Source organism: Rosa chinensis, chromosome 2, assembly GCF_002994745.2.
Source record: "Rosa chinensis cultivar Old Blush chromosome 2, RchiOBHm-V2, whole genome shotgun sequence".
Lineage (NCBI taxonomy): Eukaryota > Viridiplantae > Streptophyta > Magnoliopsida > Rosales > Rosaceae > Rosa > Rosa chinensis.
In genome coordinates this window covers 68406522-68430627 of record NC_037089.1, presented here as the reverse complement: position 1 = coordinate 68430627, position 24106 = coordinate 68406522, and the positions used below count along the sequence as shown (strand labels likewise).

Here is a 24106-nt window from a genome sequence, read left to right as displayed (position 1 = left end):
GAACTGCAAGCCCAATTGACTGCGGTGACGGCCCGGCTTGAGCATGAAGAACCCTTGCTGGAACAGCCTTTAGCAGCCTTTGAAGTATTGTCTCAAAACCTTGCTCAAGCTCCCGAAGCGGCCCGGAAAGTGAAATGAGCTGCTGCAGATGCCAGCTTTCGTCTGGATGAACACCTACTTCGCTTGACCCATGCGGGCCGAAAACTTTAGGCCTCTATTACTATTAGGCCCAGTTTGTATGAACACTATTATTATTTATCTATTATATTTAGCCCACTTTGCTTGGCCCAAATATACGCTCAACTTTTGAATTAGTTCAATGTTTACCTTTATTGCTATTGAAGTTGGTTTGACAAAATAACCTCGAAACAGAGTGGTTATCTCCTTGAAGAATGTCCCGCTTCCCACGCGTTTTCAAGTGCCTTCATTTCCGAGATCTTTGCATTCAATTCCATTGATACTCTCATTGATGGCGTCGAAACTACTTCAACCATCCATCGCACGATTGAGGCCACTGAGATTGGCTCTATAAATACCAACACTTTGGGGAAGAGATAAGCACCAGCAAATATGGTTTTCCCAGAGATAGTTTGCAAACCTTACTTCTCTTTCTCCACTTTCTGAAATCTTCTTCCCAAAATCTCATCCTCAATCCTAAGCCCTTAGGCTTCATGGCTTAATCTCAAGACCTGGATAGGCCTCATGGCCTAATCTCAGGTCCAGTGGCATGTCTTTGGTTTCTGAAAATCTGGATGAACTTGCCAGTCTCAGTTAAAACGAAGAACACGCCACGCTCCTAACGCGGCGGAATGAGATTCTGAGGGGTCCTTCTTCTCAGAATGCCCGCGTGTAGCAGGGGGAAGAAGGGCAGAAGGCCACTTTGAGGCCTACTATTCTGCTTCCACGGTCTACCTCCTAGGCCCGATCACGAGGTTTCTGTTTTTCCCTTGGAGGTAGATGTGGTTGTGAGTCGCGCTCGCTCTGGAGACCATATCCATCCCTGAGGATATTCAACTAGAAGGGTTGGGATGGATTATTCCCTTCCCTCTTCCTTTGGTACAGACGATAGCAGCTGCGACTCAGATCGGAGGAGGATCTGGGAGAAGAGAGGAAGAGCACCGGCGGTACTACCCAGATCCTCCTTGCCGCCACCAGATTCAGCCACTTTTGAAATTTGTTCCCCTTCAAAATGTTTTCCAAAGCCACGTTTGGCCTTATAATTACAAGTGTAACCGTGTAGATCTGTTTTCTTGTATGCCTTTGGCCACAAAGCCACTTTATGAATAAATGTTTCTTTGAGCACAATGTAACAATTGCAAAAAAATTTGTCGTCCTGGATAATAAATAAGCCATCATTTATAGGCCATCATGTACATTCTTAACACAATTTGTCAAGGATAAACAAATATGAATTTATTCTTAATACTTGATGAATACAATAATAAAGCCCCATATAAAAAAATTTGTCGTCCTGGATAATAAATAAGGCCTCATGTATAGGCCATCATGTACATTCTTAACACAATTTGTCAAGGATAAACAAATATGAATTTATTCTTAATACTTGATGAATACAATAATAAAGCCTCATATATAGGCTATCGCATAACTATGGCCTGATGTATAAGCCTGAATATAGAGTTGCCCCCCAATGTTCATCGGAGAAGCAAATACCTGAGATGAAGGCCAAAAGAAGAAGGCCTGAAGGAATATCGAAAGTTGATGCGATCCGATGAAGATTATGGTTGCCCCCCTGCCGGGCCAGAAGGTTGTTCAAGTGGATCCTCAACTCCCACACACTAGGATAGTATTTCTTCAGAAAACGCCCGTTGGTGGGGTTGCGATGGATGTCGCCATCGACGTCTCTGAGATGAAAAGCCCCACGTTCCAAAATAAGGTGGATAATAAAGGGTCCTTCCCAGCGAGGAGTCCACTAACCGCGACCTGTCAATTTCTCGCCAAAGGGAAAAACAGCTTTCCAGACCAAATCTCCTTCTTTGTAACTACGACCATGTGTACGCTTATCATAGGCGCGGGCGATGCACTATTTTTCCATTACTAAATTATCCAAAGCCATTAAGTACTGCTCGCTTAAGTCTTCGTGTTCTTGCCACATCGCCTGGACATAATCTTCACCTATCAAGTGGTGCTAATTTTGCACACGTAAGGAATGAACATTGATTTCCAAGGGTAGAACTGCATCGTGACCAAACATTAGTGCATAGGGTATAGTAGCTGTGGGATTCCTCTTGGAGGTGCGGTAAGCCCAGACTGTCTCATACAAAGTATCATGCCACTGTCGAGGTTTTTCTACCAGCATCTTCTTTAACAGGGTAATAATAATCTTGTTGCTGGCTTCCGCTTGACCGTTGGACTGAGCATAATATATATGGAGTGCTGTGGATAAACTGGATGCCGAAATCAGTGACAAGTTGCTCGACAGGACCTCACATGAATGCTGCCCCTCGGTCTGAAACGAGCACTTCGGGGATACCAAACCTGCAAATAATGTTACGAAAGATGAGCTGGCAGATGGTGGCAACAGAAGTCTCCTTCAAAGGTTCAGCTTCAACCCACTTGGTAAAGAAGTCAGTAGCCACAGTTATGAACTTATGTTGGGGAGAAGAATGGGGGTAAATCATCCCAATCAAGTCCAATGCCCAGCCTCGTGCAGGCCAAGGTTTAATGATAGGTTGCATGGGAATATTAGGAATGTGCTGGACTGGATCGTGTGCTTGACAATCTTGGCAACCTTTAGCAAAAGCGATACAGTCCTTCAAAATGCTAGGCCAATAATACCCATGTCTTTTGATGAGCCATCGCATCTTGGGTCCCTCTTGATGGGGGCCGCATATCCCTGTGTGTCAGTGTGTGCTTCACGCATTAGTCGTTATGCTTCGTGGCCATACACACAGCGAAAGTCTATGCCATCCTCCCCTCGTCGACGCAGCTCGTCAACCCTGAGGAAGTAATTTAAGGCAATAAAACGAGTCCTCTTATCAGCTATTTGGTCTGGTTGTTTGAGGTAATTGATCAATGGAATGCGCCAATCAACATCAATAGGCCCGAGGACAGCGACGACTGGATCATCAGGAGGATCGGGCAGTACGAGCCATGAAGGTAGCGTGCGACGCTCAACTTTAAGAATGCGCTCGTGAACTCCATACTTCAATGTAACACCTGTGGCCAGTTGAGCGAGCTCATTGGCCGCGAAGTTGCGCTCGCGAGGGATGTACTCCAAGCCCACGTCATCAAACTGATCCAGCAACTCAACCACTCAGTTCAAGTACGGTACGAGCAACCAGCTGACACATCTGTATTTTTCCTGAAGCTGATTTATCACAAGCTGGGAATCGCCGCGGATCTGAACATCTCTAGGCCGATAATTAAGGCCTCATATTCAGCTTGGTTGTTTGTACACTCAAACTCCAGTTGGAAAGAGTAAGAGAAACGATCGCCTACTAGGGTTTCCAGAATAATTCATGCTCCTGCTAATGTTTCAGTTCTTGAACCATCAAAAAATAATACCCAGGGCTGTAAGGAAACCGTGGCTTGATACCATACTGCGTACTCACAGATGCTGGTCGGGTGGTAGTTAGGGTCGCTATCTCTAACTCTCTCACCGTCGGAATATCCAAGGTAGGGTGATGTGCCAGAAAGTCTGCGATGGCCTGTCCTTTCACTGCTTTCTGGGGAACGTATTGTAGCGAGAACTCGGACAAGGCCAATACCCATTTGCCAATGTGGCCTCTCAAGATGGGTCGCGATAGCATGTACTTGACCAGGTCGGTTTGAGCGATGATGCAAGTAGTGAAAGATAACATGTAGTTCTGCAACTTGCATGCGGAGAAGTACAATGTAAGGCACAGCTTTTCCATTAGGGTATACCGGGTCTCGCAGTCTGTAAGTGTCCTGCTGAGGTAGAAAATAGCGTGCTCAACGCCTTCCTCGTCATCCTGGGAAAGAAGGCTGCCAATGGAAGCCTCTACTGCTGATATATATAACTTCAATGGGAATCCAGTCCTCGGAGGAACCAGCACTGGCGGACTCGCGAGGTAGGCCTTGATCCTGTCAAAAGCCTCTTGATGTTTAGGCTCCCATACGAACTCAGCCTGACCTTGCAGCTTCAGCAATGGAGAGAAGAGCTGGATTTTGCCTGCAGAGTTAGAGATAAAACGTCTCAGAAAGTTGATCTTACCCAACAAACGCTGTAAGTCCTTCGTTCGCGGGGTAGTTGGATTGATGACTGCGCTCACCTTATCTTCAGGGACCTCAATCCCTCTCTGATGGACAATGAATCCCAGAAAATCACCCGCTTGGATCCCAAACACGCATTTAGCGGGATTCATCTTGAGCCTGTGTTGTCGCATGCGCTCGAATACCTTTATGAGATTAGTGATATGGTCACCTTTCTTCTGAGACTTTACCACTACGTCATCGATGTAAACCTCTAAAATCTTCCCCAGTATGTCGTGGAAGATCAGGTTCATGGCTTTCTGATATGTTGCTCAGGCATTTTTTAGTCCAAAAGGCATGACCACATATTCAAAAACGCCCACGAATACAGGGCACCGGAATGTGGTTTTGTGTCTGTCCTCTTCAGCGAACTGAATATGGTGATATCCTGCAGTGCCATCCATGAAGGACAACAATTCATGTCCCGTGACAGCGTCTACTAACATATCCGCGACCGGCATGGGATAAACATCTTTAGGTGTAGCGAGATTAAGGTCTCTATAGTCAACGTAGACCCTTATCTTGCCATTCTTCTTGCGAACGGGCACTATATTAGATAGCCACTTATTGTACTTGGCTACTCTGATAATGCCTGACTTATGCATTTTTTCGACCTCCTCTTTGATGAGGACTTAGGTTTCTGAGTTCATTCTTCGTGGCTCTTGTTTCACAAGCCTCTTGTTAGGGAGTGTTGGCAGTTGATGGCAAACCAAGTCCGTGACAGGCCAGGCATGTCTTCATACTTCTCCGCGAAGTAGTCTTTGAACTTTGACAATAAGTCAACAAGCCTCTGTTTCTCGCTAGGCTCTAAATAAGTGTTGATAGCCACTTCCATAGGTTTATCAGCTGTTCTAAGATTGATCTTTTCAGTAGGGTCTCTGACTTTAGGAGGGGTATCATCCAATGCTGCCGGGGCGAGCTGAATATCGACCTCCTCCTCCTATTTTTGATCAGAGAGCTCTTCGTGAACGACCTCTAAGGTCGCGATCCGATCGTAGGCCTCTTTTTCCACTAAGTATGATGATAGCCTTTCATATAGCGATTAGAAGGCCTCTATCCCTTCCTCTGGAAGGTTGTAATCCATTAATCGTTTAAGGGTTTGGGCACAGCGTGGCCAGGCCTTTCTAAGCCTTCTTTTGCAAGCGTGAGACCCCACTGTGCCAATTCAGAAGCCGTCACCCCTGTAGGGCGGCCTTTATCATCGATGCCACTAACCTGCAATAGAGTGATAGGTTCCAAATAGTACCTGGCATCTACATAGTTCGCGGAGACTGGGAATGGACGAGGGTCCGCTTTAATCACCTCAGCGGTGTCTGTCTCTCTGTTCCACATAATCAGCTCCTGATGAAGTGTTGGTGGTACACAGTAACTCCTGTGGATCCAATCTCTACCTAAAATAGCACTGTAGGCCGCATAGCAGTCTGTTACAAAGAAAGCATACACCCCCTCCGCTGGGCCGACCTTAATGAGTAAGAACAGCAATCCTAAGGTCTTCGTTACGGTTCCCGTGAAATTCTTGAGCGTAAGGGACTTAGACTGGATCTTCTCCCTCTTGATTCCGAGTAAATGCATGGTTCTGGTGGTGACGACATTAATAGCTGCTCCGGTATCAATCATGATCTTACTAACTTTGGTACCGCCAACCTCTGCTGTGATATATAGTGGTCTCATGTGTTAGACCATAGCTGGTGTTGGTTTGGAGAAGTTCATGAATGGCCCTTTGTTTGGAGCCTCCTCCATTTCATGAGGGGCAATCTCTTCCACAGGTGTCGCGGCTGTTGACGTAACCTGCAATGGCTGAACACTCTCTTCTTCGGCCCCCACACAGTCCTGAGCAGCGACTGGTAATGCATATCTTGCGGGGAGCACATAAACCATATTGCAAGAGACGTCGGCCATATCTGTCTCCTCCATGTCATCTTCCAGGTTAAGCTTTGGTTCCTCGATAGGGATATAGGCCTACAACTGCTTAGCCAAACAATCTACCAGCGATCCTTCTGTAAAGCCCTTTACCTCACACTGCACAAGCTCTTGTGCCACAGTGGCTTGTTTAGGAATTTTCGGTTCCATGCGCGCATCTGAAGTAGCAACGATTATACTTTGGACTTTCTTGGGTCTCCACTGTAAAACGTCAGTAGTCCTGTCCTTGCCCCCCAGTCTCTTAAAGACTGAAGTTTTAACTTCTGATTCTTCACGAAATAACTTGCGCCTAACATGCGGTCGTCGAGTCAGCGAGCTTTCCTTCTGCACAATCAAAGGTGATCGCTCCTTAGTAATCCTGCAAAATACACTGGGCTTTGATGCCCCTGTCAGTGAATCCACTTGCTTGTTAAAGCTGCGGGGAGGTCTCAACGGTTTAGCAGCTAATGCCTCCATCTCTCTCTGATACTGCTCAAGTGACTTGACCAGTTGTGAAGGTTTAATCAGGCCCTGGTCCAGAGCCTCTAGCGGGCGCTTGGCTTCCCCAAACCTGCGCTGCAGCTTCCTCTTTTTGGAAGAGCTTATCTCCACGGCCTTCCTCTTTTCCCTGGTGTACCATTTCCGCTCCTTAATGGTAGTAGCTGGAGCAGGTGGGATGTAGGGCTTGGTCAGAATATTCTTGCACTCACTCTTGGCCTTCTCCTCCTGTTTCTGATTGCTCGCGGCTGCTTTCAGTTTCCTGGATAAGTTGGAGTCCTTGGGGGATGGTGGCGACTCCGTTTTCTCTTTTTCTCTTCGGCTGGAAGGCTGATAGTTCCGCGAAGGCGAGGCCCATTTAATGGGCGGGAGAGAGCCAAAACGAAAGGTCTGCTCGACCTCTTCATGTGACACTTGGATGCCACACTCTTCTTTGCATCGCGAGCATAGCACCACGGGTGAGGCTTTCCCTACTGTTTTATCTTTTTGCTTACCAGGGGTCTTCTCCTCTGCAGGCTTCCCTTCTCGCCCCTTGGTACTCAAATCCAAGGTTGGTTTCCTTCGGTTTTGCTTGGCCCAGTTCTCGTCGACCATGTTAATTCCAGTATCAGGGAAGGGGTCTAGATCTACTAGTGTTGTTGCTGTGACCGGAGCTTCCACCTGTAAACTGCCATTATTAAGCCATACTTGAATCTAGTCTTTGAGCTTCACACAGTCCGCAGTATTGTGATTCCACAGGTTGTGGAATTTGCAGTACTTCTTCCCTTTCAGCTGTTCTGGTCGAGAAAAAGGTCCAAAGTCAGTCTTCACCATCTTCGTAGCGATCATTTTGTCGAGAATCTCATGGGCCTTGTTGGCATCATATGTATATGTCGCGAACTCAGGTTTGGTAAAGGCCACCGATTTGAGCTTAATGGGTTCCTTGGAAATTTTCAGCTGTTTCAAGGATGGATTCTTTTTCCCAGTCAGCTCGTAGGCAGCTATATCATTCTCCTCTTCCTCTTCGTCATCCTGGACCATTTCTTCAGTGTTATGATGGTAGTAAGGGTCGTAGGTAGCCGGCTGGTAGCTCAAGGCCGCTACGGTATGATGTTTTCCCGGCACGTACGTTACTCTAGATGCATTCTTCCTCGCATCTGTTTCTCTGAGGAGATGCTCGAAGCTGCCTACTTCTGTGATGAGTTCTCCCATCGACTGAATCATGCTGCCATGCTGCTTCTTTCGTTGACGTGGTTCCAAGCCCTTGACTGCCAACTTAACTAGTTCTTTCTCCGGCAAGATGACGTTCAACTTGGCTTTCTGGATTTGAAAGCGCTGAAAGTAGGCCATCGCTAATTCTGTGGGCTACCGGGCCATCTGGGTAAGAGAAGCCAAGTCTACTTCGGGCTCGATCGTTTCAAAAGTTTCTAGGAAAAGCAGCTCCATTGCAGGCCAATCCGCCACTGTTCCCGGTCGAAGCTTGGAAAACCACCTGAAAGCATCTCCTGAAAAAGAAGTACCAAAGATCCTGCATTTGAGGATATCATCATTCTAATACTGGCCACATTGTACCCTAAACCTGGCCAGATGGGTCGCTGCATCCTCGGTGTCTTCCCCTGAAAAAGTAGAAAACATGATATTCTTATATCCTCTGGGAAAAGGTGCGAGCATGATATGTGGTTGAAAAGGTCCCTCATAGACCCCATCCGGCTGGGCCCTAGGATTGGCCAGCCTGATCATCTCCTCCACCTCGTCACGTCTTACATATTCTGGACCCCGGAAGAGGTGGTATCGCCACAGTCTGGCGAGCAGCCTGCACAGGTATTGCCTGGTTCACAGTTGCAGACCCCTCTCCGACGTGTACAACGCGGGTAGTAGCCTACTGCTGAAGGGTCACTGCCTGCGTAAGCGTTTCCTTTGATACGGCTGTTATCTTGATCGGGGTGCCGGCTTGGTCTATCCCGTAATAACTTCCTGGCAATTCCTGATACACATTTTCTGCCCCGTCGCTGTCGTATTGAATGAACGTAGTGGAGTTGGATGAAGTCCCTACAACTTTCGAAGCCTGTTGCTTTTGTCTGTGGGCCTGTCCACTTGACGAGGTAGACTTTTCCTTGCTACCGCTAATAACCAACACTTGCTCTTTATTCCTTAGCGGTGTAGTAGCAACAGTAGCTGAAGGAGAAGCAGCATTGCTGCTAGTCTTCTCACGTTGGTTTGGCGGTACGTATTTGCCTGAACCAGATGGTTGGCCAAGAGAACCAAGGATAGCATTAGGATCCCCTAAAGCTTTATTCAATACTTCTCTCGCTTGGTTCAATTCTGCTCTCTGCATGGCCACCTCAGTTGCTAGGTTAGCACTATCCTTTCGAAGACCTGCCATATCTTACGCGGTCTGCTTGGTTTGGTTCGCGATAGCCTCCATGATTTCTTTTTGGCACCGATTCTGCTCGCTAGCGACACCCGTGACATGAGCCCTTACTACACTTTCTGATTATGTGATCTGTTGCTGGGTACCTGCTGCATGTCGAGTAATTCGCTAATCTAGTTCGCGGATGAGCTTATCAGTCTTCGCGGTTTCTCTTTCAAAATCAGCGGCTATCTTCTTGCGGTGATTTTCAATGTTCTCCAAAATGATCGCAAACCTTACCTTGGAGGTTGCTCCTTCTGGAATAGGCTTCGGAACGAAAGCCTCTCTTTCTCCGCTCACCACGGTAGTGATGACAGTGGTGGGGATAACAGGCTCGCTGACCTGATTGGTATTGACACTCAGGCCCTCAGCAGCGGCTGGGTGATTCTCTTCTTGTTCAGCTGACATGTTGGTTGATTGGGTCTGAAGAGAGAACCTTTGAGTCAATTGTTGTTCAGAAAGGCCACGACAGTCCGTGCGAGAGTACGGTCTATAACTGGAGGTCTTATGCTTTGAGCAGTTAGCGTAAACCCTTTGGTAAGGATTTTCGCTAGACTTCCCAATGGCTACGTTCACGAAGAGACACTATGTTATCCCACTGGGCGTGCCAAAATGTTTGGCTCCAAAACCAGTTGGTGTGCAAACTATCACTTTTGAGCGTGTGATTGCGCAGGAGTGCCAGCACCGTGGGGTGCAGTCATCGGGGTAGTCCCTTGACCTAACTACTTCTTCAAGCATTGTGGGCGAGGAGAGCACCAACCTCGCCACAGGATTCTTCTCTAGCCTTTCGGGAAAGGACTTTTGCCTTACGGGTAAGGACTTTGGGTGTGATCTCTTCGGTCACCAAATCGATACTCAACGTTGTAGGTTGAGCAGAGCAATCACTGGGGAGTTCTGAGAAAGCACGAGGTTTGCTAAAGCGTATCTTTAGCTTCGCTAGGTTGCGAGGGTGTTACCCTTGCTTCGCTGGTAGTATATGTGGCAGTAGCACTGACAGTCGGCTCGGAGAGACTAGGACTGAGAGTACGATCACCAGGTTTCAACAACGTTGAAGGTTTGCTCCGGGGAGGCTTTGTAATCGCTGGGATTGATTGATTCGAGAGAGGTCCTTAACTTTGCCGCTTAACCCTGTATTTATACACCTAGGGTTTCGACTGCTCGTTGCCTTAGAAGGATTACTAATTGAAGTTTCCTATTCAATTTATGTTACTCGATCTCCAATAAGGTTTCGTTCTCCTTATGGATCACCGAATGGGTAAAGCTATATCCCAAACCCAAGTAGGCTTATTTTTGGGCCGCAAGTATCGGCCTGCTGTGCTAAATCCACTAAAGGATCTTGCCAAAATTACTTTTGGGCTCAAACAGCTTCTAATTCTTCGAATTAGCCAAATGCTAATAAATCCTGAGAATTTCCTTCACAATATCTCTCCCCCTGAAGGGAAGACTCGGAAACTCCCCTTGAATAATAAGGCTCAGATTCACGAAACGCAACATCAAGAGAAACATACATAGTGCCAATAAGAGGATCATAACATCGATAACCCTTTTTGAATTCAGTATAACCAACAAATATACACTTGCGGGCACGGGGATCAAGCTTGCTGTGCTGAGGTTCGGGAATATGAACATAAGTTGTGCATCCAAACACTCGGGGCTCTAAATTTGGCATAGAAGGGGTGGTCAGAAGTGTATGAAGCTTCTGATGAGGATTGTGAAACTCAATCACCCGTGAAGGAGTACGGTTGACAAGATATGCTGCTGATTTCACTGCTTCTCCCTAATAGGACCGAGGTACATTCATGCCAAACAAGGAAGCACGAACAACTTCCATCAACTGCCTGTTCTTCCGTTCTGCTAAACCATTTTGTTGTGGAGTATAAGAATAAAAGGTTTGGTGATGAATTCCATGTGACCGGAAAAACTCAATCACAGGGCCATTCACAAACTCTCCACCATTGTCAGACTGAAACACTCTGATGGATTGTTGATATTGAGTTGTCACCATTTTGTGAAATTCAGTAAACATCCCAAATACATCACTCTTATTCTTCAATAATGACACCCATGTCATGCGAGTGCAATCATCAATAAATGTTACAAAATATTGAGCTCCAGAAAAAGAAGGAATTTTCGCAGGACCCCAGACATCAAAGTGAATTTTCATAAAAGGAACATGACTTTTATGAAGACTTGATGAATATGAAATACGGTGGCTCTTGGCCAGTTCACAAATGTTACAATGGAAATCCAGATCACTGACAGCTAAAAACAAATAAGGTTGCAACTTCTTAAGATAACTAAAAGATAGATGACCTAAACGGTGATGCCATAACCATATAGCTTCCTTCGCATTTTCTACCCCGTTGATCTGATTAGCTTGTCCCAAAAGATGCTTCTGTTTCTCTCCAGTCTCTGTCAGGTCCATGTAGTATAATATCCCCCTTCTAACCCCATAACCAAGAATTCGTCAAGTCAAAATGTCCTGAAACACATAGAAAGAAGGATAGAAGGTGACAATACATGCAAGAGCTAAAATAATTTGACTAACAAACAGGAGATTATAAGCTAGTGATGGAACAACTAAGACAGATTCAAGGGTTAAGGTATCAGATAAGGAAATATAACCTTCTCCAGTGACAGGAGTTGGAGTACCATCAGCAGTAGAGACAATATTTTGAGGGGAATGTCTAAAGTTCTTCACAAGACTAGGGTCATTGGTCATATGGTCAGATGCACCTGTATCAATTATCCATGTACTATTAAAAAAAACTTTACCCTTCACACCTGATTGCCCTATATTAGCGGAGGTATGTCTAGGTGCATTTCCTCTGCAGTAGCCAAGGCAGCTTTTCCAAGGTTTTTTCGAGGTTTCTTGGTGAAATCCCACCAATCAGGGTAGCCAATTATTTCATAACTTGCTTGCTATGACCCAAATTTCCACAGAGTGGACACTTTGTATTTGCATATGGATTTATTTCACCTGGAGCACAGCGTGGTGGAGGAGTTGAGAAGCCCGAGAATGGATCCATTGAGCTGAAAGCAACGACTTTTGGGTTTTGGCTTTGTCGGCTGCAGCAGAATTGCAGACTAGAGCAGTAGAGCTTGTTTGCGTGGGACCCGAGCTAGGCCTAAACAATTGTGCAGGATGACCAACGTGAATGTGTTGTAGCAGATGGAAAGAAGAATCCCACGTGATGTACTGTAGTAGGGTTTTAGGCTTAAACAATTATGCAATGCTATGGTCCCACGATATGATGCTATGCTGCTGCTACTTTTTTTTATGATTTGCTATGCTGCAATTTTTCAAGGTCGGCTATGGCAATTTTAAGATAGCTTTGGGAGATGGAAAAATAAATTTGACCGGGTGGTTCGTGAAATACTTCGAGATTCAAGTTTTGGGTTTCAGGTTTCAAAGGAACACAGTGCAGGGATTGAACCTGACTCTGATATCAAGTAGAAAATAAGAATTCAATGTGTTTTGAATGTTTTTGATTGTATTGTTCATCTCTAAAATACCTCCTGAGATATAAGAGTAGTCCTAATAGGAAAACATCTCCTACAATTATACAGAAAACGTAATCTACACCTACAAGGAAAGTAAATATTTATAGAATATTCTACAGGTGAAGCTTAGGTTCGAGAATACAATAACTTATATCAAGGGGGAGTTGGATAAGCTGGAAAGGGAGGACTTCTTCAGGTTAAAGAAGATACAGGGATTTAAGAAGAGGGAAATTGAGAGACAGATGGCAGCTGCTATGAACTTCTCGGACGACCAGGCTGCCGAAGTTATGTCTTTAAAGAAGGGTTTAGGGTTTAGGCGACCACATGTCAGGTGCAGGTTGTTTAGCTAAGAACCATAAGCTAAATCTTCGGTTTTTGAGAGATTGGAGGGCAAGGACAAGACTACCGATACTTTACAGTGGAGACCAAAAAAGGTCCAGAGTGTAGTAGTCGCTCCCCTAGAAGTAAGCATAGCAAGGGAACCGAAGTCAGACTCCCCTAAGCAGGCTCCCCTGATACAGGAACACAAGTAGTGTGAGGTAAAAGGCCTTACAGAAGAGTCGTTAGTGGACCGTTTGGCTAAGAATTCAACGCTGACACCCCTGTCAACGAACCCAGGCTTAACCTGGAAGATAACATGGAGGAGACAGATATGACTGACACGTCTTGCAACATGGTTTACGTGCTCCCCGAGAGGTATGTGCTACCGGTCACAGCTCAGGACTGCGTAGAAGCTGAGGAAAGTAGTGCACAGCCCTTGCAGATCACATCGGCAGTCACAACACCTGTGGAAGAGGCTATCTTTCTTGAAACGAAGGATGCTCACAGCAAAGAATTCTTCATGAGCTTCACCAGGCCAACACCTGCTATGGTCCAACACATGAGACCTCTATATATCACAGCAGAAGTTGGCGGCACCAAAGTTAGCAAGATCATGGTTGATACCGGAGCTGCCGTTAATGTCATCACTACCAAGACCATGCACTTGCTCGGAATCAAGAAAGAGAAAATCCAGTCTACGTCCCTCACGCTCAAAAACTTCGCGGGGACTGTGACAAAGACCCTAGGATTACTTTTCTTACGCATCAAGGTTGGCCCTACAGAGGGAGTTTACACTTTCTTTGTGATAGATTGTTATGCGGCCTACAGTGCTATTCTAGGTAGAGACTGGATCCACCGGAGTTACTGTGTTCCGTCAACTCTCCATTAGGAACTAATTATGTGGAACAGGGAGACAGATAAAGCCGAGGTGATTAAAGCGGATCCTCGTCCATTCCCAGTTTCTGCGAATTATGTAGAGGTCAAGTACTATTTGGAGACTATCATTCCATTGCAGGTCAATGGCATCGATGACAAAGGCCGCCCCACAGGGGTGACGGCCTCTGAATTGGCACAGTGGGGGCTTACGCTTATAAAAGAAGGCTTGGACAGGCCTGGCCATGTTGTACCTAAACCCTTAAAAGATTAATGGATTACGACCTCCCAGAGGAAGGGATAGAGGCCTTCACTCGCTGTACGAAAGACTATCATCGTACTTAGTGGAAAAAGAGGCCTATGATCGAGTCACGGCCTTAAAGGCCGTCAATGAAGAACTCTCTGATCAGGAACAAGAAGATGAGGTAGATATTCAGCTCGCTCCGGCAGCGTTGGACTATACACCTCCTAAGGTCAGAGACCCTACCGAGAAGGTCAATCTTGGAACAGCAGATGAGCCTACGGAAGTGGCTATCAGCGCTTACTTAGAACCTAGCGAGAAACAGAGGCTCATTGACTTATTACTAGAATTCAAAGACTGTTTCGTAGAGAAATATGAAGACATGCCCGACCTGTCACCAGACTTGGTTTGCCATCAACTGCCAACACTCCCTGACAAGAGGCCTGTTAAATAAGAGCCACGAAGAATGAATTCAGAAACCCAAGTCCTCGTCAAGGAGGAAGTCGAAAAAATGCATAAATCAGGCATTATCAAGGTAGCCAAATACAATCAGTGGCTATCTAATATAGTGCCAGTTCGCAAGAAGAATGGCAAGATGAGGGTCTGCGTAGACCATAAAGACCTTAATATCACTACACCTAAAGATGTCTACCCCATGCCGGTCGCGGATATGTTAGTAGACGCCGTAGCAAGACATGAATTGTTGTCCTTCATGGACGGCACCGCAGGGTATCACCAGATTCCAGTTGCAGAAGAAGACAGACATAAAACAGCGTTCCGGTGTCCCTGGTTCGCGGGCATTTTTGATTATGTGGTCATGCCTTTCGGACTGAAGAATGCTGGAGCAACGTATCAGAGAGCCATGAACTTGATCTTCCATGACATCCTGGGAAAGATTTTAGAGGTTTACATCGATGACATAGTTGTGAAGTCTCAGAAGAGAGGATACCACATCACAGATCTCAGAAAGGTATTCGAGCGCATGCGGCAACACAAGCTCAGGATGAATCCCGCTAAATGCGTTTTTGGAGTTCAAGTAGGAGATTTTCTGGGATTCATTGTCCATTAGAGAGGAATTGAGGTCCCTGAAGACAAGGTAAAATCCAGCCCTTCTCTCCATTGCTGAGGCTGCAGGGTCAGAATGAGTTTGTATGGGAGCCTAAACATCAAGAGGCTTTCAACAGAATCAAGGCTTAACTAGCGAGCCCGCCAGTGGTTGATCTCCCGAGAGATGAATTTCCATTGAAGCTATATATTTCAGCAGCTGAGGCTTCCATTTGCAGCCTACTTGCCCAGGATGATGAGGAAGGCGTCAAGCATGCCATTTTCTACCTCAGTAGGACACTTACGGATTGCGAAACAAGGTATACTCCTATGGAAAAGCTATGTCTTACATTGTATTTCTCAGCATGCAAGTTGCGACACTACATGTTATCCTTTACTACTTGCATCATCGCTCAAACCGATATGGTCAAGTACATGTTGTCACGACCTATTCTGAGAGGCTGCAATGGCAAGTGGGTACTAGCCCTGTCCGAATTCTCACTACAATACGTTCCCCAGAAAGAAGTAAATGGACAGGCCATCACAGACTTTCTGGCACATCACCCTATGTTGGATATCTCGACAGTGAAGGAGTTAGAAATAGCGACCACAACTACAACTCCACCAGATTTGGTGCGCATTCCAGAGTACGCCATATGGTATCAAGCCACAGTCTCCTTGCAACCATGGGTATTATTTTTTGATGGCTCAAGAACTGAAACAGTAGCAGGGACAGGGATTGTTCTGGAGAACCCCGCGGGCGATCGTTTCTCATACTCTTTCCAATTGGAGTTTAAGTGTACGAACAACCAAGCAGAGTATGAGGCCCTTATTATTGGCCTAGAAGTCTTACTGGAATTGGGAGTGTTAACGTTAGTGATCAGTGGGATCTCTAGTTAGCTTTAGAGAGAGAGAGAGAGAGAGAGTGACACAAGCGAAGTATAGTGGTTCACCTCCCGCCTTAGCGGGAGACTACGTCCACTTGAATGCTTATACTAGTGTATGTCGAGCCTTGCGGCCTAACATGATTACAAAGTGTGTAATGGAGTTGAGATGGAAATGAATGTGTTGAGTTGTGGGAGGAGGCATTCCTCTTATAGATGAAGGAATGCTTCTCATTTACTTGTTCTTCGATGTGGGACAAGCAAAGTTACTATTCTAGTCTATTTAACATGTAGAAAGTTATGTTTTTGAGGGCAACTTTGCAAGGCCGGAAAGGTGGCTTCCCGGCGACGGATTTGCGACTTCCGGATACCGTAGCGTAGCTTGAACATAGGGCTACAAGATGCAAGTAGCGGTTGGGCCTCACCATGGCTTGTGGGTGTTCCAAAGAGGGTGTTAATTATGCTTGGTGAGATAGCAAACTAGTCATGCTAGTAGAGGTATCTACAAGTCCCTGAAGTCCGCAAGCAAGAGGAGCTTCTTGGTTGGGGAGTTATACACATAATGTCACCAAGCATAAGCAACCGGGCGGTACGGAGCCCCTACAAGTCCCCGAACTCCGTAAGCAAGAAGGGACTCGTTAACCTGCACAACAAAGACAAAAAACAGGCATATGTAGAATGCTCGTTGCATTGGGCAACAAATGTGAGTTGCATTGATATGCGTTGGCATATACGAATGTATGAGGTGCGTGATACATGGTCGTGTGAGCATATGGATTGCATATGATAAATGTGTGACGCGCGCAAGGAGACGAACGAGGTCGAGTTTGACGGGGTTACGCTCGTGAGATGTAAGTTGCATGAGCGTCGCAGAGGTATGCATTTGTAACTCATGAACCATGACCGCGCGTACGGTTGTGTCTGTTTGGTTTTCGCTCGTATTAATGGAACGCGAAAAGAATTCAATTTGTCGCAAGTGACAAATGGTAGAAGAATTCAATGTTCCATTAACGTGTGGTGTGTCGAGTAGACATGAGCGTAAAGCTCGAGGATTGCCGGAAAGGCATGAGCGGAAAGCTCGTGAGCGGGAAACTCGGGGTTGCCGGGAAGGCATGAGCGGAAGGCTCAAGGGTTGCCGGGGAGGCATGAGAGGAAAGCTCGTGAGCGGAAGCTCGTGGGTGCCGGGGAGGCATGAGCGGAAGCTCGGGGTGCCGGGAAGGCATGAGCGGGAAGCTCGTGAGCGGAAGCTCGTGGGTGCCGGGGAGGCATGAGCGGAAGCTCGGGGTGCCGGGAAGGCATGAGCGGGAAGCTCGTGAGCTGAAGCTCGGGGTGCCGGGAAGGCATGAGCGGGAAGCTTGTGAGCGGAAGCTCGTGGGTGCCGGGGAGGCATGAGCGGAAAGCTCAAGGGTTGCCGGGAAGGCATGAGCGGAAAGCTCGTGAGCGGAAGCTCGTGGGTGCCGGGGAGGCATGAGCGGAAAGCTCAAGGGTTGCCGGGGAGGCATGAGCGGAAAGCTCGTGAGCGGAATCTCGTGGGTGCCGGGGAGGCATGAGCGGAAGCTTGTGGGTGCCAGGGAGGCATGAGCGGAAGCTCGGGGTGCCGGGAAGGCATGAGCGGGAAGCTCGTGGGTGCCGGGGAGGCATGAGCGGAAGCTCGGGGTGCCGGGAAGGTATGAGCGGGAAGCTCGTGAGCGGAAGCTCGGGGTGCCGGGAAGGCATGAGCGGGAAGCTCGTGAGCGGAAGCTCGTGGGTGCCGGGGAGGCATGAGCGGAAAGCTCAAGGGTTGCCGGGGAGGCATGAGCGGAAAGCTCGTGAGCGGAAGCTCGTGGGTGCCGGGAAGGCATGAGCGGGAAGCTCGTGGGTGCCGGGGAGGCATGAGCGGAAAGCTCGTGGGTGCCGGGGAGGCATGAGCGGAAGCTCGGGGTGCCGGGAAGGCATGAGCGGGAAGCTCGTGTGCGGAAGCTCGTGACTCGTGGTGCCGGGGAGGCATGGGCGGAAGCTCGTGGGTGATGCCCTGAGGCATGAGCGTGACCGTTGCTAATTATGCTAGGCTGTATGTACAAGTCCCCGAAGTCCCCAGTCAAGGAGGGTGTTCTTGCGGGTTGATACCAAAGCGTAGCTTTGTGCCGTATATCAAGCATAATTAGTGCGAGTGCGTCGTCCATCTAGAATTGGTTGGAGCGAACGCTTTTGCCCTTTCGGGTGGGCCCCTGCCAGGCCCTGCGAGGAGTCCCCCACTCCTGGCTATAGACCTCCGGATGGTCGGAAAATTGTTTGATGAGGGGAGCTGCGCGGAGCAGAGGGTGTTGGGTAGCGAGCCCAATCTTTGGTACCCAAGCGTCGGGGTTAACTGCCGGATCAATGGCTGCCGTAGGCTGTGTTAACTAGTCCCTTTACTATTTCTCAGAGGAGAAACTTGACTGCAATGCCGCGTAGCGGTCATTGTCATTATGAGGCGTTGCCTTACCACTTGGTGGTGACCATAGACTCGTAAAGTTTGTACTTGTATGAAACATGACAAACAAATAGAGCGAGTAATAAAATTTTGTTTGAGTGACCCATACTTATTTAATTGGGTTGCCATTAAATAGGAGCATGGCATATGTGTATAGCATGTACTTGTAATGTGGATGCTAATAACATTTTGTAGGCATGCTTAAGGGTCATGGAGACATGTATAGTCATGGCAAAGGCTCTAATTGCAAGAGCGGAAAAGATAAGATATAGGTACTTATCTTATGCCGATTTGGAGCGAGTTGGAGTTGGAATTGGAATAAGTACCCAAATCATGTTGGAGTTGTTCAAGCATGACGTTCCATTGCTTTAGTGGATAAAGTGCTCCAATATTTGTAAGTAGTTGAATGCTCGGTAGAAATAGTTGAATTTCCCTGAAGCAAAAATAGGTGATTAATATGTGGATTTGTAAAGTCAACACATAATTTGCATATGTACTTTGATAAAATTGTAAGCAAAGTTTATAAGCAATGTAATAGTGGATGTCAAATGACTTGCATGCATATAACCTTGAGTGTCAAATTTGTGGGGAATGAAACCCATTACGTGCAATGATGGAATATAGCGCTGACATCATCATTTATATGTAAATGCACTAGTCAAATGGCACAAATAATCACTTTGATATATGCATATAGCATCCTATACATGTGTGTACCCGTTACTGCCCATATATATGTTTGTAAGCAAAGTTCAATTAATGGACCGATAAGTGTGTGACGTTGCACATATGTGGCACTATAATAGAGCATGGCAGAGACTATTTAAAGCATAGGAAATGATCTTGTAGGCTTTTGATTATTATACGCATGTAGTAGGCATATACTCATGGATAGCGTGATTGTGTAGCCACTAACATGTAAGCCAAGTATATATAAAATGTACATGATTGCAGTTTTGAATTGTAATTATATGTGTAGCAAGCAGAGTATGCCACATGTGATGTTTAATTGAAATTATGTATGCATTTCTTGGACGTGTGGAAAAGAGCTAGCTAGCTTGTACAATTGATTAACTCATCAATTAAGAATGTGTGCTGTGAGTGTGCTATGGGCCATGCATATAGAAGACATAGATAGGCCATGCGTACTCAATACATAAATCAGTTATAGTCATGCATGGCTATGCCATGGGCATAAATAATAATATGCCTCCATACGTAGTATGGAGAACGTGTCCGTCATATAGCCTTAGAGATATGCATATATGCACAATGTGTCTGTCAGATCACTCATATGGCATGCAGTGAGGTCAATTAAGTTAGCCATATAAAAAGTAATGCCATGCTGACAAGTTTGTGCGTACACATCCTAGATATCATATGAGGGCCTGAGGCTACACATGTCAGTAGTTATCTCGATAATATGAGAACAAAAACAACATGTGTATTGTTCTGTTCATGTATCAAGACTGATGAAAGGCACTGAGTAGGCACGTGGTGTCTTCATTTTCATGTATATTAATAAGATACAATGCAAGGGACAAGAGCTTAGCTTTTAGTGACTGCTGCCAGTGCTGTGGATTGGCTCTCTAATAAAGAGCTCCAGAAGGTGGTTGAAGAGAGGAAGAGGTGACCAAGTACCCATTTAGCACAGGCTCGTCAGGAGTCTCGTCACCGCAGTGGGCAAGCTCTCAGAATTGGACTTGCGTTGCTTGGTGGCTGAAAATCTGGCGGGCAGATTCAACAGGTACCCAGGGATAGCCGATGCGATTAGATTAGGAGGAGGGCCTAGCGGAGTACGGTCTGGTGGTGAGTGTTTGGGGGAGCACGGTATGGTGGTGCTCGCCGATATCTGCCGCTGGAGCAGGGTAACGGTGCCGTTGGAGCTACTGTGACTGGCTCAAAGTAGATGGCGGTTGGTGGTTGCCCGTTGACACTTGCCGTTGGAGAAAACTAGCGGTGGTGTTTGGTCAGTGGAGCTTTAAGTCTAGAGGAGTTGCTGCTGCTGGTTGGCGTAGCAGAGCGGACACTGGTGTCGTAGGTTTCGTCAGCTGAGAAGGCTATCAGAGTTTTGGAAGGCCGCGGGGGCCTGGTCAGCGGTTGTGGGAGCGTTGAAGAGCTAGTAGATGAGCGGTGCCGCTGGCCATAGTTTGGTGGTGCACAGTTCGGCGGGAACAGTTCGGCGGATACTGCTATGACTTTGGGCTAGGCAGGCATTGTTGTCTAGCGGAGCGGAGCTTTGACGAGGTGAAACTTCACGATGAAGCTCAGCGGTGAATCTCTCGGCGGTGGAGCCCGGATGTGAAGCTATCCGGCAGTAAAGCGTAGCGGAGTTCTAGCTAGCGGTGAGGCTCAGCTCGGGGACTTGGAGGCTGTTCAGTGATGAAGTCCAGCGGGCATGGCCAGCGGTGATGCTCGGCGGAGCTTGTTTGGCGGTGTAGCCTAGCGGAGGCCTGCCGGCGGAGGTGTCTAGCGGTGGTCCTGTAACTCAGCGGAGGCCGGCGGAGGACCGGACTGGAATTTTGCAGCTGCCATCACCGAGGAACCTGGGGTCAGCGGTGTATAGTCCGGCGGAGCCTCTCGAGTGGTGAAGTTCAGCGGAGGCTGCCCGGTGGTGCAGTCCGGCGGAGAAGAAGTTCGGCGGAGCGGACCTCACTGATGGAACTTTGGTCGGCGGAGGAGAAGACCAGCGGTGGTGAGGCTGGCGGAGCGGAGCAGAGATTGCTGACCGCTGGGCATAGCTAGCGGTGGTGTGCCGCCGGTGTTGATGATCGAAGAATGGGCATGGGTGCCCAGCGAAGCCTTCTGGGTGTCCAGAGTAAATAGCCGCCCCAAAGTTTTTTTTTATTTTTTAAGTTCAGCGTTGACTTTTGAGTTGGGCGTTGACCAACCATGGTCAGCCTTGACCAACCATTGATCAGCCTTGCTCGGCGTTGACCGGATGCTGACAGGCCAAAGCTCGTGGTAGGTAACGAAGCCTTTGTGTGTCGGCTTCCCACAGACGGCGCCAATGTTAACGTTAGTGATCCGTGGGATCTCTAGTTAGCTTTAGAGAGAGAGAGAGAGAGAGAGAGAGAGAGAGAGTGAGTGACACAAGCGAAGTATAGTGGTTCACCTCCCGCCTTAGCGGGAGACTACGTCCACTTGAATGCTTATACTAGTGTATGTCGAGCCTTGCGGCCTAACATGATTACAAAGTGTGTAATGGAGTTGAGATGGAAATGAATGTGTTGAGTTGTGGGAGGAGGCATTCCTCTTATAGATGAAGGAATGCTTCTCATTTACTTGTTCTTCGATGTGGGACAAGCAAAGTTACTATTCTAGTCTATTTAACATGTAGAAAGCTATGTTTGTGAGGGCAACTTTGCAAGGCCGGAAAGGTGGCTTCCCGGCGACGGATTTGCGACTTCCGGATACCGTAGCGTAGCTTGAACATAGGGCTACAAGATGCAAGTAGCGGTTGGGCCTCACCATGGCTTGTGGGTGTTCCAAAGAGGGTGTTAATTATGCTTGGTGAGATAGCAAACTAGTCATGCTAGTAGAGGTATCTACAGGGAGTAAGAAACGTTCAAGTACGTGGCGACTCTCTGGTCGTGATAAATCAGCTTCCAAAGAAATACAGGTGTGTAAGCTGTTTGCTCGTACCATATTTGAATCGCGCCATTGAGCTTCTGGATCAATTTGATGACGCGGATTTGGAGTACATCCCTCGCGAGCACAATTTCGCGGCCAATGAACTCGCTCAACTGGCTACAGGCATTACATTGAAGTATGGGGTTCGCGAGCGCATTCTGAAAGTCGAGCGCTGTACACTGCCTTCATGGATCGCGCGGCCTGACCTGCCTGATGATCCGGTCGTCGCGGTCTTAGAGCTTATTGACGTCAATTGGCGCATTCTATTGATCGATTACCTCAAACAACCAGATTCTACAGCAGACAGGAAGATTCGTTTTCTTGCCTTAAATTACTTCCTTAGGGGTGACGATGTGGGAAAGATGGCATAGACTTCTGGTGTGTCTATGGCCACGAAGCAAAGCGATTAATGAGCGAAGCACACACAGAAGTCCGCAGAGCCCATCAAGCGGGACCTAAGATGCGTTGGCTCATCAGGAGACATGGTTATTATTGGCCTAGCATTTTGAAGGACTGTATCACATTCGCCAAAGGATGCCAAGACTGTCAGGCACATGGTCTAGTCCAGCATATCCCCAATATTCCCATGCAACCTATTATTAAACCTTGGCCTGCACGAGGCTGGGCATTGGACTTGATTGAGATGATTCACCCCCACTCCTCTCTCCAACACAAGTTCATCATCGTGGCTACTGATTTCTTCACCAAGTGGGTCGAAGCTGAGCCTTTGAAAGAGGCTTCAGGTGCCACCATTCGCCAATTCATTTTTCATAACATCATCTGCAGGTTTGGTATCCCTGAAGTGCTTGTTTCAGACAGGGGAGCAGCATTCATAGGAGGTGAGGTAGAGAAGCTTGTCAATGAATTGGGCATCCAGTTCATCCACAACACTCCATATTATGCTCAGTCCAACGGTCAAGAGGAGGCCAGTAACATGATTATTATTACCCTGCTAAAGAAGATGCTGGTTGAAAACCCTCGCCAGTGGCACGGCACGTTGTATGAGACACTATGGGCTTATCGCACCTCCAAGAGGAATCCCACCGCTCCAACGCCCTATGCACTAATGTTTGGCCATGATGCAGTTTTACCCTTGGAACTCAATGTTCAATCCTTACGCATACAAAATCAGCATCACTTGATCGGTGAAGATTATGTCCAGGCGATGTGGAAAGAACACGAAGATCTAAGTGAGCAACACTTAGCAGCTTTGGAGAATTTAGTGATAGAAAAACAGCGTATCGCCTGCGCCTATGATAAGAGGACGCGTGGCCGTAGTTACAAAGAGGGGGACCTTGTTTGGAAAGCTATTTTTCCCTTTGGCGAGAAATTGACTGGTCGCTGTAAATGGACTCCACGATGGGAAGGACCCTTTGTTGCCCACCGTATTATGGAGCGCGGGGCTTTTCACCTCAAAGATTTTGATTGCGACATCCATCACAATCCCATCAACGGGGGGTTCCTGAAGAAATATTACCCTAGTGTTTGGGAGTTCGAGGATCCACCGGATCAACCTTCTTCCCAGTCAGGGGGGCAACCATAGTCTTCATCGGCTCGCATCATCTATCTATATTCAGGCCTTTTCCTGTGGCCTTAGTCTCATGTATTTGCTTTACCTACGAACACTAGGGGGCAACACTCTATACATCCAGGCCTTAGTTTCAGCCTTATTTTATAACAATTTCAACTTTTGTTTTTTGTTGTAACTTCCTTGACAATGTGTGTTAAGAATATACATGATGGTCTATACATGAGGCCTTATTTTATAACAATTTTTTTGGAATACTCAGAAACATTCATTCATAAAGTGGCTTTGCGGCCAAAAGCAGTACAAATCGAAATGGTTACATTCGCAATTATAAGGCCAAAAGTGGCTTAAAAAATCATAAGGATTGCAGATCTTCTAAGAGTTTCTGGATCTTGTGGCGACAAGGGGGCTGTGCTATGATTACTTATGCTCTTCCTCTCTTCACCCACATCCCTTCTCTTATATGAGTCGCAGCTGCTATCATTTGTACCGGAGGAAGGGGGAAGGAAATAATCCATCGCAACCCTTCCAGTTGGTTATCCTTCGGGATGGAGATGGTCTTCAGAAAGAGCGCGACTCACAGCCACATCTACCTCCAGGGGAA

The 24106-nt window shown here is 47.1% G+C and overlaps 1 protein-coding gene across 1 annotated transcript; it reads left to right on the top strand.

Moving 5' to 3' along the window:
• Positions 1-15428: 15428 nt before the first annotated feature.
• On the top strand, positions 15429-23517 carry LOC112184846. The gene is made up of 2 exons (XM_024323075.1): positions 15429-15664; positions 22761-23517. The coding sequence occupies exons 1-2, from the start codon at positions 15429-15431 to the stop codon at positions 23515-23517; spliced, it is 993 nt and encodes a 330-aa protein (XP_024178843.1).
• Positions 23518-24106: the final 589 nt, after the last annotated feature.

Bases quoted from the DNA above. Each gene is read 5' to 3' on its own strand.
- LOC112184846 (XM_024323075.1), top strand. From the start codon at position 15,429: ATGGTCAAGTACATGTTGTCACGACCTATTCTGAGAGGCTGCAATGGC. The intron at 15,665-22,760 runs GTATCAAGCCAC...CATCATCTGCAG, and splicing joins ATTCCAGAGTACGCCATATG to GTTTGGTATCCCTGAAGTGC.